This window comes from Acanthaster planci, linkage group LG13, assembly GCF_054643075.1.
Source record: "Acanthaster planci isolate LZ-2023a linkage group LG13, COTS_SCS, whole genome shotgun sequence".
In the NCBI taxonomy this organism is placed as follows: Eukaryota; Metazoa; Echinodermata; class Asteroidea; order Valvatida; family Acanthasteridae; genus Acanthaster; species Acanthaster planci.
This window is the reverse complement of record NC_141789.1, coordinates 1,493,593-1,511,106: the sequence shown is the minus strand read 5'-3', so window position 1 is coordinate 1,511,106 and position 17,514 is coordinate 1,493,593. Positions and strand designations below refer to the sequence as shown.

Genomic DNA, 17,514 nt, shown 5'->3' with positions numbered 1-17,514 from the left:
AGCTTCGTTTCTGGAACAATTATTTTTATAAAACATTGTGTAATATGAAATACAATCATTCAGTACATAATACCTATGCATATAATGAGTCATCAAAAAGCTTGAAATTAGTCAAAACAGCTTTTTTGCAATGAATGGCTGTATTTAAAAAAAATTGGAAGTACCTTTTTCGTAATCCAGTGTCTATTTCCTTGTTTGTCAAATTACACTGGTAGGATTAAGCATTAAAATGGAACAAGGATACCTACGGCAAATATTCATGATCGGATAGTTAAAATGGATTGTTATTTCATACGTAAAAAGTCACTTTTTCTTTGATCTTGGCAAAAGCTAAAAAGGGACCTACGAACAGGACAAATGAGAAATATTCAAAATATACACTGCATAGTTGTGGGGGAAAAAGACAAGCACCGCGTGTGTGAAAGTTGCTGGTTTTGTTTTCAAATTTATCAGTTACTAATGGATAACTTGAGCTGCAATGAACATAAAAACTTTGGTTTCAACTTTGAAACAAAATATGCCTGTGTAACAAAGATCTGTTTTGGGAGATACTTTACATGTACATGTACAATGAGGATCCATGGCGGGTGAAGAGGTTCAAATTTAAAACAAAAGCACCATATTTCTAATTCCAATGAAAACAATCCACACTGGAAAGCAAACAATCAGACACGAGGAAACAGACACAAGAGTGATGAATATGTAAATTTCAAGTGGGAGTGGCTTCGGTAGTATCATTTGCATAATTGTAGACAGGGCTTGCATAAATTGAGTGCCCAGCAGTTAATGACTCTGGCTTCTTACCAGTTGCAAAACATAACCTGTTACTTGTCCCACAAGCCCCCTTTGCATTATTTGAAGTCAACTGCATCCTATACTTGTTAACCTCTATAATCACAGTATCAAAGCATAAATAATTGTACAAAAGAAATTACTATACACAGTGATCTCTGCTGAAGCCAAGTTGATTACGGACTTGAGTCAGGGTGGTGTCAAAAACCAACCCATAGGGGGAGAAAAAAGACTGATTCCCCCACCCCATCCAACACTTAACACCCCACGCCCAGCAGATTTCTAAATCTGATCAATTATTCCAATTAATAACTTTAAAAAAGAAGAACACATGCAGTCCATGAGGACAAAGGTATGGAGAGGAGAAAAATGATATAATTGACTTTCAATGACATGCAAATCAGAAAACCAGAGATTTCTCAACATCTCTCCCCCAAACGTTCCTCTCTGGAGGGAGAAGGGAAATGAACTTTCAGTCAAATAAAGGAACACTTTGTCTTATGTCTCCAAGGAAAATTTGGCACAATAAGAGTTGGGGGTGGGGTGCTCTTTTCCCTCACAAAAAGCAGCAGTTGAGTTCGAGACTGGATTTGGGCGAGTTCGAATTCTCATGTTATTCCACGAGATCATACTCGACAAACACCTGAGAGAGCAATATCACACCCTATGAATCACAACTTTTGGACATTTGTTAGAAAACTGAGCCAGTATATCAACAAGATTATTACGTATTAAATGAAGAAATCATCAAGTACTTTTGAGAACTAGTGTTCCGACTTCATTATACAATATCCAGTGTTATACACACCTATTGCAACTACTCACATACGTGACGCTTACATAGTCTCTACCCGATTTACAATAATTTACACAAACACAAACCAAAACAAAATTATGGTATATTTCATCTTTTCGTATGTACAGAAGACACTATGTTAAAAACCAAAAACAGAAAAAAAGACATACAACTCAGATTAAAAAGAGAAACCAAACCAAACCAAACACTTCATTCAGAGAGAAAAGAAAGATCTGCAGCAATTTTTTTTCTTGATTAATAACAATTTTTACCAGATGTTTATTTAGCCAACGAAACCCAAACCAACTGATCATGTGGTTAATTCATTCCGTTTCATTTTACTTTTTGGACTGTTTAAATTCCATTTTTGTAAAAACAAAAAAAAATCCTATAATTTCCAGAGTCCTACACAGCCTTAATAATGTAGATGCTTGACAAACCAAAAACAGTGACTCCCTAGCATTATAATTCTCAACAGAAACCAGCAACACAAACCTACTGAGTGCATCTTGTTTTCTACTCCCTAACTTCTCTCTTTTTTCCCCTCTACATCAGAAAAACTCGTATCACAACTTGTGAAAGGAAAGACAAGAGCCAAGCTTAATCCAAGCAGCCAAATCAATCGTAATCACAAAGGGTGGCGTGTTATCCGGCCTAGGAAACTCAATGAAATACCTTCAAACAGAAAGCAACAAATAGTCCAGCTATTTTTCTGTCGTTTTTTGTTACCAATCGAAGGCATAACAGAATTAGAATGAACGTCAGCATGAAGACACAGCTGTGCAACACGGCTGATTGTACAGCCGATGTACACTTCACAGTTTGTAACGTTCACCAAATGGGTCTGTCGGCATTGCAAGCATCCGGGTTTTACAACAAAATGTTGCCGACTGGCCTAGAAGATTATACACTGTTCCCCCTGCACACAACTTCAACTCTTACACTCACAAAATCATCCAATAATTAAGGAAAAAACCCAAATAAATAGCACGCAGGCGAATAACAGTTTCCGATCAATTTCGGAAACTGATTTCTTAAGTACTGAATCAAGTTATCAACATGGCTATTAGTGAGACACATTGCAAGGTGATGAATGGACCTTTCTAATTGCCTGGGACTCGAGAGAAAAGGCTGATACCTACCTCAGGTTGAATGGAAACTTGTGGGCTCCTCTGGAGAGCACTGAGCACCAGTATGCTAACATGATCACAATGATTGCAATTACTTACAGACATTTAATAATTTGTGCATAGGATTTCTTTATATTCAAACATGGAAAGACAGAATTCTCAAGGATATCTGATGTACAAGTACATCACTGCCTTTCCCTCAACACATCAGTAACTGCTTTTAGTGTTAAGTACAAACGCGCACTGATTCTTAGATTGAGTTATAATTTGAACCTTACAATCTTACAGCATATGGCTGTAGCAAAAAATACCAAGGTTTTTACAGGACACACACAACTCTCCTGAGTGCGACGAGCAGGACAGGATCAACTTCATCGGTACCTTGCAACAACTGCAGGTACAGGCAATAGTGCAAGTGTAACAGTGAAAAGATGAGGGTGCCCTCAAGAGTTGTAATGACTCTTGGTCCGACTCGAGTCAAAAGTTATGGTGACTCGACTTGAGTCCCGACAAGTATTGACTCGGCTTGACTTGAGTCTCTGTGACTAAATGACTCAACTCGAATCTTTCATGGAGACTGGACTCAAGTACAAGCTTATAAGACTTGAGTCTCAAAAAAATTAAAAGCAAACTTTTAGTTAGCTAGATACCTGTCACCCTAATTTATTTTCAGTATGTTTAAATGAAAATAAAAAATACCAAAATATGACTTACATGTAGTTGTGTTTCTACTGCATTTTTTCAAAAATTAGTGACTCATATTGACTCAAGCTTGGTACTTGACTCGACTACAGTGACTCGACTTGACTACTTGACCTAATGACTTGACTCGAGTCACAATGTTAAAAAGACTCGACTCGGCTCGAGTTACTAAATTTAGTGACTCGTTACAACACTGCCCTCAGCAAGGTGAATGTGTACGGATTACGGAATGGGTAGACCGAATGAATGGCACTATTGGAAACTTAGCATATCGCACCAGATTACTGTACCTGCACTATTTGGATGTCCAAAGGACTCACTGATTGGGGTCAATTCATCAAAGCAGTGTGCTGGAGGGCTTTGATGCTGGTTGGTCAAGGTCAACTGCTAGTGGGCATTGTTGGTGGTGGGCTTTTTGGACGGTGATCCGTGGACTAGGAGAGGTTCCTTCATCTGAGGCATTGGGGTCGTGGTACTGCTTGTCTCCTTGTCCGGTAGTGGAGGGGGCTGAAACAGAAATCAAGAGAGTGTGTTTTTTTTTTCACCACCGCATTTATCAAAAGTTACGAATGTTAGTTACAAGTGAATACAACTGGACGTGGCATTTGAAGTGGGTGGGTTGGACAAGCTCAGCCATCCAGCAATAACACGGGTGATTCACAATAGTGTGCCTCCAAGAGTTTGAAACGCATTGGCCAATCGCAACGCGTGAACTTTGTTGACCCTTTCCAAATGCGCATTGGGTTGACAGATTTCACACATTGTGACCGGCCCACAAGTTGCAAACTTTTGGAGGCGCACTATTGGGAAACGCCCGTTTTGCATCTGCACTTGCTTGGCTTGTGTCTCATGCTCAGAGGGGCCAGCGTTGAGTCTAATGGCTGGCTAGAAGTAGTGGCCTTGAGTTAGTCACTTCACCCCGACTGGCCTCTCTCCACCCAGGAATACAAACAGGTGACGATATTAGCTGGGGAGCAAGCTACGACAGACTGGCATCCTATGGGGGGGGGCAATGGAAATATTCTCAGTTGTTTCATGCCAAGGAAAGCCGAGTTTAACGCCAGTTTTCTCAGACCAACAAAGATTCACTGATGAGTCCCTGGATGACATGACCGTCGTCGTCTGTACCTTGTCCCTGAGTGGTGAGGCACCGAGCTGCAGGCTGAGTTTCTTGGGCGGGAGCGGGCTGGGCCCCGCATCGAGGAGAGGCAGGCTGGAGTAGTCGCTGTAGGCGTGCTTCGGGGGCAGCTTAGGGGGCAGATCAGGTTCATCACTGGGGGAAGTTGTCACCATGGCTGCGCAATCAACAAGGAAACGTACCGATAAACAACAGCAGCTACAGATGCTTTCCACTCAAACATTAAAGTGATGATGACTGCACCAACCTTGAACACTGCGGTCATGATCACTTTGGAATCAAATCAACTCCTGCAAGGCTTGTATTCTTTACTTTTCAAACCAAACTGTAAAAGTAGCTGCTTTCTTGGAGTTGACATTACCTCACGGAAGTTGTCTCTGGGTTTAAATGTCGTCGGTCAAATATCCTGAGCTTGGAAGGAATGTAAAACACCGACGATTTGATGAGTGAGGACACGGGCGTCAATGAATACTTACGGACATGCATGGACATAGCTTTAAGTGGCCTAGGTAAGGGAGAGGCGTTGGCTTTCTTCATGTCCTTGCGAAGAGGCCTGGCACTTGATATCTGTGCAGGATCAAAAATTCCAAGAAATTTTGAATTCAGTGGTTTGTGTGGATTTTTTGTTTTACCACAAACAGTAAAAACTTGCGGTAGCCATGAGTAACACAGTTGAAAATGATACTTCCGAAGACACACTGCATTTGAAAATTAAAAAAACAATGTTTAGTTTGGGATTCAATTCTAACGTTAAGAAGTGTCTATGTATGTAACCTTCTCATCAAGGATGATTGGTTTGGCTGCCTCCTTGGATGGTGTGCTGGCATTGGAGCCAGAGTCTTCGGCCGACAAGTCTTTGCTGTTCCGTTTGGCCGGACTGCCTGACCCTTTCTCCTTGTGCTGGCCGGTCTTACTGCTTGGCGTTCCTTGTCTGAGAATGGCCAAAGACCAGCAGAGAGGTCGGTAAGAAATCAAGAGCCTGAATCGGCATTAGTTTGCGGGAGGAGGGGGAAAGGAAGTTGTGGCTTCAAGTCTTTGTGCACTACAGGCCCTCTTGAGGCCAAAATGGAATGGATACAGTGGGCACGGCACTTCACTACCATTTTCAGTTTTGCTGCGTGTTTATTCTCCTTCAGTTTGGTAAAGGCAAACCGATGAACTCAAGCCCACAGTCAGAGGCTTTTTAAAAATCTTGGCTACTGGTATATCTCTGACTATGACTTCATCTTTTGGTCTATTAACCACATGCCAGTGACACTCCAGCCAAATGGACAAACTCCAGACTTAAGCTCTGTAGATTTTAAGCATATCTGTAGTTAAAACAGGAGCCAGAAACCTTGAGCTCAAAGTCAATGTCAGTGACAACAATGATATTTGGCGCATTGTGACCTCGCTTGAGTAGGCTGCACACTACCTTGGTGGTTGTTTTTGTGCAGTGCTCACTGTAAACGCCCACCTACCAGACCAGAGACAAGTTATAGAGAGCTTGTAAGCACTGAAAATATTAGCATAGAGGAAAACTGGTTACCAGCGAAAGTGCCATGCAGAGCTTATTGAGGTTGGCACTCTGCTCAGTCTTACCTGGCACTGAAATGTGCTTAGCAATGATGTTGGCTTCAAGAGCTCTACGCACTTGAACCCATTTATGCATGACATTCAAAGGTATTGCCACAGAGAAAGGCTACAAAATGATTTAACTGAGCGGGTAATTTCTTTTTAAAAGAGAGGTCTGACATGATGCTGATGACCATAAGAGAGTTGGGAAATTGACTGACTTGAAAGGCTGTTCTCTGTAACAGAATCCAAGCAAAAAAATTGACACTCCAACGATAAAAATAAATTTATTTAATTTAACAACAAAGAAGAATAACAAAAAAGGAAAATTCACAAAAAAGTTGAAGTATTTACGTGAAGGATGGAGCTAACAGATCAACAACTCATGCCTGAATTGATGGAAATGATGCTAAGATGTGCACAACCTCACAAGAATGGAAAGTGGTGGATTTGGAGGCAGCGATTTCAGAGCAGCTAGTGCTGTAATGGATACTTGACATGAATCATGACCGTGATGCTGTGATGAAAATTCTCGTACTCTGGTAAAATCGCTTTCAAAGAGTACATGAAGTAAAACGTGAACTGGTAACAGCAAGTGATGACAAGGAAAAAGGAATAAACATGTAGGATTTCCTTTGTCAATGAACAGTTTGAAAAAATCCAAACATGTTTGATGGACAGGTGTGCAGATAGAACGGAGATGAAATTAAGCTAGGTATGCACTCTTAAATGATGACTTTTTCTTGGGTAAAAATCCACCAGCCTGGCACCATACTTTGTCTGCTTTCTTCTTTCCAAAGGAGTGGAGCAACCAACAACAAAAATAAAACAAAAAGGGGGGCATTAGAGAAAAGAAAAAACAAACAAAAATTCCCCAGAGAAAAGAAAAACAACCAAAAATTCCCTTCTACAAACACGTCTAATGCCTACATCTCTAACTGTAACAGAGACATTTGTTTGCATTTTGCGCCAACTTTAGTCAACATCACGTCCAAGGGATTAGCTTTTTCCTGGTGAAGTGTTTTGGCTGTAAGCACACACAAATAGACTGTTCTCTGACCAGATGGCAGCTGCCCAGACCCACAAGCACAGTACCGAAACAGAAACCATACTTGACTTCCCAATCAACCACAAAAACTTAAAAATCTCAGCCCGGTTCTTCTCCAATGCATACATGTACCAGCTCATCCACCAAGTACTGTCTTACCCATCATCCAAACATGAAGTGTCGCTGGGAAGGAGGTGAGACGGTGAGAGAAAAGAAGCAGTGATTACAAAGGTTACCAACGTGTGGGTGTGTGCTTGATTTAGACAGGTGCTTGGAATGGCAGTATTATCCCACTCTCAAATCGCAACTAGGATGGTCTTGTGAAAAAAGTACTTATGGAAGGGTTTGACAGTTGAAAAAATGTAAACAACAAAACCACTGCAATTCTAGACATCAGAGAGAAAGTGGGAATAGGCTTGTAAGTAAAGTTTGGTTTACTTTCAAATAATAACGGCATGTGGTCTAGTGGTTAGGGTTTGTAGCTTCTGATCAAAGGGTCAGGGGTTCAAATCCAGCTGGTGGCAGCATGTTGTGATCTTGGGGAAGCCACTTTACCCCTATGTGCCTCTCTCCACCCAGGAGTAAATGGGTACCTGTGAGGGCAGACAGGAGGCATGTGGTCTTGTGGTAAGGGTTTGTAGCTTTTGATCATAGGGTCAGGGGTTTGAATCCAGCTGGTGGCAGCATGTTACGATCCTGGGCAAGACACTTTACCCCTATGTGCCTCTCTCCACCCAGGAGTAAATGGGTACCTGTGAGGGCAGACAGGAGGCATGTGGTCTTGTGGTAAGGGTTTGTAGCTTCTGATCATAGGGTCAGGGGTTTGAATCCAGCAGGTGGCAGCATGTTACGATCCTGGGCAAGACACTTTACCCCTATGTGCCTCTCTCCACCCAGGAGTAAATGGGTACCTGTGAGGGCAGACAGGAGGCATGTGGTCTAGTGGTAAGGGTTTGTAGCTTCTGATCATAGGGTCAGGGGTTTGAATCCAGCTGGTGGCAGCATGTTACGATCCTGGGCAAGACACTTTACCCCTATGTGCCTCTCTCCACCCAGGAGTAAATGGGTACCTGTGAGGGCAGATCTGGTTATGTTAGCCATGTAGTCCTGATATGGCAGCATTAGCAAGTATACTCCCCAGGGAGCTGAGATGGTTTCAGGAATGTTCAGTTGTGAGCCCAGTGCGCAGGGATAATGATAATGCCTTGAGCATCAGTTGTGATGGATATGTGCGCTATGTAAGCCTAAATATCCTCTATTCTTATTATTATTAAAAGGCCTCTGTAATGTCGAAGTTGGTAAACTTAAAGGAATTTGGTTCTCTTGTAAATATTATTCTCTCTTCTCTGTTAGAGATCATTTGATGAAATCAGCCGACAGACATCAGAAAGTGATGTATAGGGAAATATTTCACTCTGGTGGTGACAACATGAACAAAAAAATAAAAATTCTTACTGCAATTGATTAAGAAATTTTTATGAGGTACCCCCTTCTACTTGACAAGAGTCAAAAATGGGTGAAAGTAGACCAATATTGATTACTTTAGGAAGTCTGTTGGCGACCCCATTTGAATTCATTAGTCACTAGAACACTCATTGCATCCTGCCTTAAATAATATAATCAGCAATGGCATTTTAATTGTACAAACATTTGAAACCCCCCAAACAAAAACTTACAGAAATAACCTTTGAATGGGCAATATTTTTTAAATCAACAGGGGAAACGCACTGGAAAAATAATAGCCTAGTTCTGAAGCCGTGGCAGATAAACTACAAAAACACACCACTCTTTACAGCAATCGATTAGGAAAAAATCAAGCCCCGTGTGAGATAAGTTAAAGTGGTCCGAAACCCAATCAAAGTGCTTGTTTGCTAAAGAAAACCATCTACAAGTGCCCTGGATGATGTATGTGGTTGGAATGGACGGCACAGCATGACAAGTCCTGCATATTTGGATAATTTTTGTGTGTGTCTCATGTGCAGATTTGGTTGTTGGTTCACTTTACCCCTTGATAAAAGTGGCTGAGTCGCTCATGCGTCGGGGCGTGGAGAGGTTAAAATTCCAGTGCTGCGACACAGAGGAACTGACTATTTGCAAGTAGCTCCTGGGGGAGGGTGCGTGTGGAGAAGAACACAGGGTTGAATTTAGGGGTGGGTGGGAGGGGTTAAACGGGTGAGACTTGGTACGGGATGTGAACCTAAGACCCATCCAGTGGCAATTCGGTGCTCAACTAACCAAACTCGCTAGCCCACACGGGGGAATCGAGTCACACACTGGTGTAGTTCAGATGCAAATTACTAGGAATAATTGATTTCAAATTTGAATCTGAGATCATGGATTTGGAAAATCTGAATAGAAACATTCATCAATTCAATGCCTGTCTGAATATCAGACAGTTTACTCACAAAGCAAAAATACACATGAAAAAAAACAAGATGTATATTTGACATCTGTGTGATACAAACTGCATAACACAGAAAATAAACTTTTCAGTATAATTAGTCCAACACTACTCTATTAATGTTTCGACAATGCAAAACGTCCAACATCACACTGCTCTCAGGGAAACATCCTGTTTGGTCTACAAAAAAGAAGAATGCCCATTCCCCAAATGGCTGCGAGGAATTTATTTCGAGTTGTTCCACGACTGGATGGGGGAAACGCAATATGCTTGCGTTGGTGTAAGTTCTCATGAACCTGATATGTCTGGGAAATTCAACAAGTTTTGAAGTCTGCATAAGAACCAACTTGCAACGCACATTTCTTGTTTGTCGTAACCCTGCCTTACCCCTCAGGATCCAAGAGGAAATTTTAGGGGATTTCGTAGGATTGAGGGCGGATCAAAAATAAACTGCACAAAGGAGAACCTCGGAGGAAAGTTCTCAGCACAGAGGCCTGAGGGGGTGAGAGGGTTGGTGTTCCTTTGGATCGGAGGGACTTACATCATGTCCGGGTTGGAGACAATGCTGCTGCGGGACCCGTGGGTGTCGGAGGAGGTCGAAGAGTTGGACATGGTGGACAGCGGCCGGTCGGCCCGACCTCTGGAGAAACGACGGGCGTAGGACTGGATCATGCGATCGTTAGGGGTCAGTGCAAATCCTTCCACAAGCTGCAAACAAAATGATGGTACGTTGCTTATCAAAAACCTGGTAACAGCACCTACTAACTCTTTGTAAAAAAAGAAATTCCAATTAAAATAGCATAAACTCATATCATGGAACGATCTTCTACACTCACTCCCAGTCAGAAACACTGTTAATTTTGAATCCCTTCAAACACTGTGACATAAATAATCAGATTAGAGTCTTCCTCTGGTTTCCAAAATCAAAAACACAGAGGGTCAAAGTTTGCATCTTTCCAGAGAAGTCAGGTAACAGACAGTTATTGTATAGCAAAATGGACACGAAAAACATCCCCCAAATGACACTCTAAAATCACAGCCAAAACAGCCATCACAAGACCATCACAAGACCCCACAAGACCATCACAAGACCCACAAGACCATCACAAGACCCCACAAGACCATCACAAGACCCCACATGACCTCCAGTCTGACTTCAAGTCACAAGCTATTCAAATGAACTGCAGCAAAAGCATTCCTTATTCATTATTCACCCTGTTCCTTGTGTCTGGTCTTACGCATGGTCTCTTGTCTGGTCTTGAGATGGTCTCTTAGTCACCCTGTTCCTTGTGTCTGGTCTTACGCATGGTCTCGTGTCTGGTCTTGAGATGGTCTCCACTACAATACTGGTCTCTAGTCACTACCTTTTTGCCGTATCGCTCCTCCACTTGCTCCTTCCTCCTCTCAAACATCACTTCCATCTTCTGATGAAACGGCTTCAAGTCCTCCTTCATCTTGTTGCGATGGAGCATCAGACCCACCTCCACCAACGCTACCTGGTGTCGCAAATAATTCACAAGGGTCAAACTCAAAAGCTCTTTTCCTAAAATTTATGAAGAGTCTGATCAGTTCTTTAGTACTGCTCTCACTCGTGGGACCCTGCTTTAAGATGGAGAAGCGACAGGGAAGGCAATAGCAGATTTAAGTTTCAAACAGAGCGCAAGATTCACAGATATATCAAGACTGACTGACAGGGTAGGGCTTGAGGGAATAAAGCTAGGGTCACTGGCAGCTGAAGTCAGGGTCTTAAACGCATGGCATCACGTACTCACCTGCTCGGCAAAGAGCTCCTTTAGTCTCGTGATGTGGATGCCATTCTCAGGGTGTTCGGCAGCGTACACATCAGTGCAGAAAGCCTAAGGTCAAACAAAACACATCTAGTCCATGAGGCATCATGGGAATGATTTAGTGGCTTGACGAGCAGGGGTAAGAATATAAGCATGCCAACTGGAGCTCAGTTTAGTTTATGTGAATCCTACGCTTGCAAGAGTAAGTCTGATGCCCCAAAGTAGGTCTATGACCCCTAAATATCTGTCTAGCTGCACTCCACATCATTAATAATTCTTTTATGTTGCATAAAAATTCTCCAAACGATTCCCCTACCTACAAAAACTGCCAGAAAACCCTCTTTAACTGTCTGAATTGCAGATCCTTATTACAATGAATCATTTCAAACTATTTTTCAGCCTCCTTTCGAGGATGTTTTCAGTCCAGAACTTCCAACGCTTTTTTCCTTTCCAGACAAGTTATTCACCTGCTCATACTTGGCCGGCCCACCCATGACGGCCGAGTCAATCACGCCGTTCAGCTGCAGGCTCAGGGGATTGATGGGAAGGCTGGAGTCCGCCTGGTACTGGCCGATCATCTGCTTCAGCTTGCTGTTGGCATCCTCCATGGTGTCGATGGCGTTGCGGATGGGGGTCAGCTCCTCCTGCATGGGATCAGGTCAAGGGTCAGACGTCAGTATATCTCATGAACCGAATATCTTACATGATAAAAGACATTGAACTTCCCTCTACAAAGATTTGACACTCATGGCAAGTACAAAATCTTTGGTATCCTGACTTACGGAGGATGTTTTAATGACCTCAAACCATCTAAGAATGCCCGGCAGCCTGTAGGCAGTGGTGAAGTAGGTTCTCTCGATGCACATCGTCTGTTAAAAAACCAGAGACCATGAGAATAAGAGGGAAACAAAGCACAACTCACCTTCACACATCTCAAAAGGGGCAACGGAAAAGAGTGGATCATCTAAAGTCAAAGGTCAAAGGTGGATTCATTGATTCAGTACTTGCCTTAAATTCGTTGTCTTTGTCCTTCGCTTCTCTGTGGAAGGCTCTTGAGTAGGAGAACCTCTGTACCTCATTCACTGCATAGTAACTAGACGCCGATAGTGTCCAAATGAAAGAACGTTACCTTGTGAGGTGATGCATGAGCATGAGTGATTATGTTCATGTCCTACCTATAGACCTTATTCCAGTGATGTCACGATCGTGCTGGACCTATGATGTGTTGTGATGGTAATCTACCTATTCAAGATAAACTAGTCAAGCATGCAGCATTCTCACGTGCGCTTGCACGTTGTTGAAGCTGCCCGTAGGAATATATGCTATCAGTGTGGCCACGTGGTGGTATTGTTTACATTTCGCACAATCCAGTCACGTGGGTGAAAAGTCTATAGTTTACGCTGCCCAGTGGTTGTAAGTTGTGGAAATCAGCTGTTACATAACACACTACCAGAAAATCAGTCAAGAAGGTGGTTGGTGTAGTAATTTTTCATCTTTGCAATAATCACACTGAAGCAGAGGCTAAAAATCTTTGAGTAAATGACATGGGTTTAATCAGGTCACAGGGGAAGCCGATCCCTTTCATTTTTTTTGTCTTACCTCAAGATTTGATCACAGATCGTCTTGTTCTTAAACTCCTTTCTCTCCTCTCGTAGCGGCTGAACTGGGACAACTTGGAGGACTGCAGCGATGCAGGTCAAGGAAGATCGACAATGAGGAATCAGAATATCATAAAATTTCAAAAATGTTGAGATTTGAAGTTTTTTTCCAGGTGAAAGTAGCAAGCAGTAGGTATGCAGTTGCACCATGTGAAATATCTCTTCTGAAGAAGAACCAATCAGCATTCACATGAACACAGATCAAAGTAGTTGAGAAATACTTATTACCCCTGACTGGCATGCCAATAAGGAGTTCTGATATTAAAATTAACTTGCTTTACGCATCTATGTATCAGAGGTGGCCATACGAATTTACACATTATAATGAAGTCTATTTGATCAGGTGTAATCTGGATGAAGTGATTGGATATCACTGTAAAGAGGCTTGCTTAGGGACACTGGTGCTACGTGTAATTATCATCGCAAGGATACTTTGTTGCTTGGATTGCATCTGTTCGCTGTCTGGCGGCGTGGTCTTGTTCATCATCGATGCGTTGGGGAATTGTTGCTGTAACCGGGCCACAAAGTCAGCCAGCCGTTCGTACTCCTTGCCCCGGTAGATGAAAGTTTTGTTCTGGAGATCCGACCCGAGGGGTGTAACAAGAAACGAAACAAACAGTTTATGCTACTAGAAAGAGCCTGATATAACAGAGAGATTTCAAACTTACTTTGACCAAGCAACAAAATTAAGACAAGCTATTCAGTGGGTAAATTCTCTCAATGCAGATAAATAATTACTGGTGATACTTTGTTTCAGTTGGCGCAACGTCTCCATCTGCGGGTTACTGACGTTGCTCAACTCACCCTGAGGAATGGGGGGAAGCTACAGCCGATGTACATGACCTTGAAGTACTCGGGGGCAGGGCGAGGGATCTTCATGATCTTGTCGTACAGGTGGGCCATTCTTTGCTGCATCACGCATCAGGAGAGAAAAAAAAACGACTTTAGAATTCGGCAATCAAGACCAAAAAAGAAATCGTCGAAACCTTCACGGAAGGAGAATTTCCAAATTGTCAGAGCAACTTACCAGCAATTCACTGAGCTGAATGTAATCAAACAACTCCTTCTCATACTGATTCTGCAACTCTTTACACAACAAGATTCCCTTCTCCCACATCTGAAAGACAACACAGGAAAAAGTTAAGTTGTTGATGTAAATCCAAACCACGCTATGATTCATAAATAGCACCAGTCCAAGTGCCAATCAAAATCCTTTTAGGGAAAGACACCTGTTTTTTTTTTTTTTACCTTTCCTTTGTCGAAGAAATCCACGATGTCATAATACAGGAGCTCCTTGAGTTGTCTCTCTGTCTGTGCCTCAGGGTATTTGTCACTGTGTGTCATCAGGGGTCTCTCGGACCACTGAAACAAAAGCAGAGACCCAACATATCAAAATCAAATCCTGAACTCTGTGTCCAAACAACTATGGGTGAAGACTCGACTCCAGCAGTCTAGGAACTTTCGGACATGCTGTGGTCTTCGTTGGACCAAGGCAGAATTAACGAAGCTGCTAAATTGCAGATTTACATATTTCACCGAACTAAGCAGAGAACCAGTCAGCAGCGGATGACATCGAATGAAATTTTGGCAGGTGACTGGTTTTTATAGCTGTGATATTCATCTGTGGCTTGCCAGAATTTTCAACTTAAGCAGCTCAGTGAAATCTACTCCCAGATTTAAAAATGGCATCTCTTAAATGTTCAAATGTAATTCTTTAGTTTCTGGTATTTCAAATGAATAAGGACAGCTTTACCCCTTTGAGACTAAAATTCTAGATATAGGATTGCGAGCCAGATACCCAAACCCAGGAAACTTAAACCTACTTTCAGATTTTAGAAAATCAAGCAATGATGACGGAGAGCGCCCTCAATCGTTAAGGCACACAGCCAATGAGGCATTACTACTCACGTGCAGCCTGTCAGCGTGTAGCTGCAGTGCGAAGCCGGCTTCCGTGTAGTTGTCGCATTCTAAGTGCAGGTCGCACAGCTTGTACAGGTAACGAACGTACATGTCCTGCCTGTCAATGTCCTTGTAGAAGTTCTGGAAATGACGACGTGATAAAAATCAGTGTTTTGTGGTGTCCTGTTTACAAACAGGGCTTTGCTACTCAGTGCATGAACTCCAACATGTGACAGTTTTTAGTAACTCAACTCATGTGCCCTGCTGCAGAGGGCTGCTAGGAAACTTGCAACCTCAGTAGTCTGAAAGCTGAATAACAGAATTAAAAAAAAAACCCAAAACTCGTAACGGAACAACTCTCGGTACTGCAGAAAGCAGGCAAACACGAATTCCAACTAAGATAATTTCAAGCAAAGATATGACCTTGAAACTTGGAAGGCAGGTTAAAAATAAACATATCTTGGTTCATGCTACAATTTCAAAACAATCTGTCCCCTTTTGGCCAAGATTGAGAAGGTTGGAATACTCTGGTGGAGGAAGTGTTAAAAAAAACCAGTTGCTTTAGGGTAAACTCATTTGTCACTATACTGTCAAAACTGCTTGGCCTATTACTCCCTTAAACTGCCCAGAGTTGCCCTAGCACTCTGTTTTCTGAATTTATCAGTGCACTAATGCAATGCAAAACAGTCCAGTGCAGGTGATAATGGTTAAACTGTAAACAGGGTTCCCACAGACATCTGAAAACCAACTTCCAGGACTTTCCAGGACAGCTTTTGTCGCCTAGATATTTCCAGGATTTTTCCATGACCGTGTGAACACTGACAAAGTTCTTTGTTCTCTCGGCGGCATTACCAGCAGGTTGACGGTACAGCTCATCCTGTTCTCCTTGCTCTCGTCGTGGATGACGTCACGATACTCCAGCAACCGCCCCATCAGTTCCCGGACTAGCTTGATGAATGTCAGTCCCTCGTTGCCTAATCGGGTAACGTTCTGCGTGCAGTACTCACCAATGCTGTCAGAAAAAAACCCAGAGAAACTGACAACAGTAACATTTAACAATGACTGCTGTGATGCGAGACGTGATGCACAGTGCGAGAGGTGAACATGAATAACGGAGCGTGTTAAAAATGTCAGATGTCACATCACGGCAGTCAACATCTCTTGCTGATGTCTTTAACTTGTTTTTCTGAGGGCAATGAAGGATCACAAAAGAATCTGTTGAACACTGGCAGGTGCCTGCATTATCCTGTACACGACAGGGGTGCATGCATACGTGCTTGCATGCAGAGTGATATCATAAAACGCCGGCCGATGTGATGTCTAACGGTGAGTGTGACATGCGGTTATGTCCCCATCACATGATCCTTCTGGTCCAATGAAAAAGCAGCATTCAAGACAGAGGTACGACAGTGATAAAACATTCTTGGCCTGCACAACACTTGTGAAATTTAAGTGGTAAAATATTACACAATAAAAAATCTTCACAAAAACGGTAACAACAAGACTGTACTATGCTATGACAGGATAAAATCTCGTGAAAATTAAACACGAGTGACAACATTTTAAAGCAAACAAAGAGATACCATATCCAAATTCATTTTGCACAGCCAGATGAATCAGCTGATGCCAGTTTCGATTTGTATGCTACTCACATCTGTCCAAAGAGTTCCCGGTACTGTAGGTCACCGTGGCCTCCTTCCACTAACGCATCTAACTGAGTGATGATCTCCCGCTCAAACTAATGAGGACCCAAAAAATAAAAGAGCGATTCATTCATTATCTAACACTTTCCTTTGCATATTCACTTTCTAAAATGCCACAATACTCATGTTGATTGATTCCTGAGCTTTCATCGTTAACCAAGACCTTCCAAAAAATGATCTTCGTATTAAACATTTATTTCATTTAATCTTATTCCTGCTAGTCAGCGTAATCAATGCATAATCATTATTTTCCCTGATCACAAGGAAAGCGCCAACAGAAATGGAGCCAATAACTGGCCTAGTTTGTTGCACATGGATCTGGATCCCGATCAGTGATCCTAATGCTGGTTCACACCTTCCATGAGGTGAGTTATGGTGACTGCAAACCAACCACAGATCACTCATTGTGATCTAGATCCGTGCGAAACAAACACGACCACTGCCTACGTAGAGGAGCAATTACCCAAGACAGAAATTGCAGCATACACTGTCCCTCGAAAGAATCACCAGGGCTCAATAAAACTGAGCGACGACACTGACTTCAAAAAAGGGTTTCCCTCCAAATTCAGGAGTCTTTTCCTTCAAGGGGACAGGAGTTCTCACCTCCCTGAAGTTGCCACGGATGTTGCACTCGCACTGCATCATGTCAAAGAAGATGGGCAGCGTGGCCTTGCGGAGTTCTGTCTCGGGCACCAGGGTGACCTCCAGGAACGGACCCACCATCTCGGGGATGAAGCGGATCTTGTTCTTGCCCAGGTAATTCCACATGGTGCGGATGATGGCGAAGCCCACCTCCCGACGCATGTCGCCGTATCTGACAGACAAAAGGAGGAGATAAGATACCAGACAAGTGAGTTCAGTGGATGACCGACTGCAATTAAGCGCGGAATCAGCAATACAGCAAAA

General features: G+C 42.7%; 1 protein-coding gene across 4 annotated transcripts in view; it reads right to left on the bottom strand.

Annotated features, from left to right (window-relative positions):
- Positions 1–3: 3 nt before the first annotated feature.
- The window catches only part of LOC110979850 (dedicator of cytokinesis protein 1-like), a 41,186-nt gene continuing 23,675 nt past the window's right edge, over positions 4–17,514 (bottom strand). For 2 of the 4 annotated variants that reach the window (XM_022235963.2, XM_022235962.2), the window contains exons 30-49: positions 17,212–17,422; positions 16,558–16,643; positions 15,758–15,917; positions 14,915–15,046; positions 14,255–14,368; positions 14,034–14,123; positions 13,811–13,915; positions 13,439–13,580; positions 12,948–13,029; positions 12,357–12,441; positions 12,131–12,217; positions 11,816–11,992; positions 11,334–11,417; positions 10,926–11,057; positions 10,103–10,269; positions 9,166–9,264; positions 5,333–5,489; positions 5,035–5,125; positions 4,549–4,715; positions 4–3,927 (exon numbers count right to left, since the gene is read on the bottom strand). In XM_022235963.2, the coding sequence (XP_022091655.1) occupies positions 3,808–3,927; positions 4,549–4,715; positions 5,035–5,125; positions 5,333–5,489; positions 9,166–9,264; positions 10,103–10,269; positions 10,926–11,057; positions 11,334–11,417; positions 11,816–11,992; positions 12,131–12,217; positions 12,357–12,441; positions 12,948–13,029; positions 13,439–13,580; positions 13,811–13,915; positions 14,034–14,123; positions 14,255–14,368; positions 14,915–15,046; positions 15,758–15,917; positions 16,558–16,643; positions 17,212–17,422 (2,488 nt within the window). In that variant the 3' untranslated portion in view covers positions 4–3,807. Of the gene's footprint in view, positions 3,928–4,548; positions 4,716–5,034; positions 5,126–5,332; positions 5,490–7,319; positions 7,344–9,165; positions 9,265–10,102; positions 10,270–10,925; positions 11,058–11,333; positions 11,418–11,815; positions 11,993–12,130; positions 12,218–12,356; positions 12,442–12,947; positions 13,030–13,438; positions 13,581–13,810; positions 13,916–14,033; positions 14,124–14,254; positions 14,369–14,914; positions 15,047–15,757; positions 15,918–16,557; positions 16,644–17,211; positions 17,423–17,514 lie in introns of all 4 variants that reach the window. The other 2 variants (XM_022235964.2, XM_022235967.2) reach the window with 2 other exon arrangements.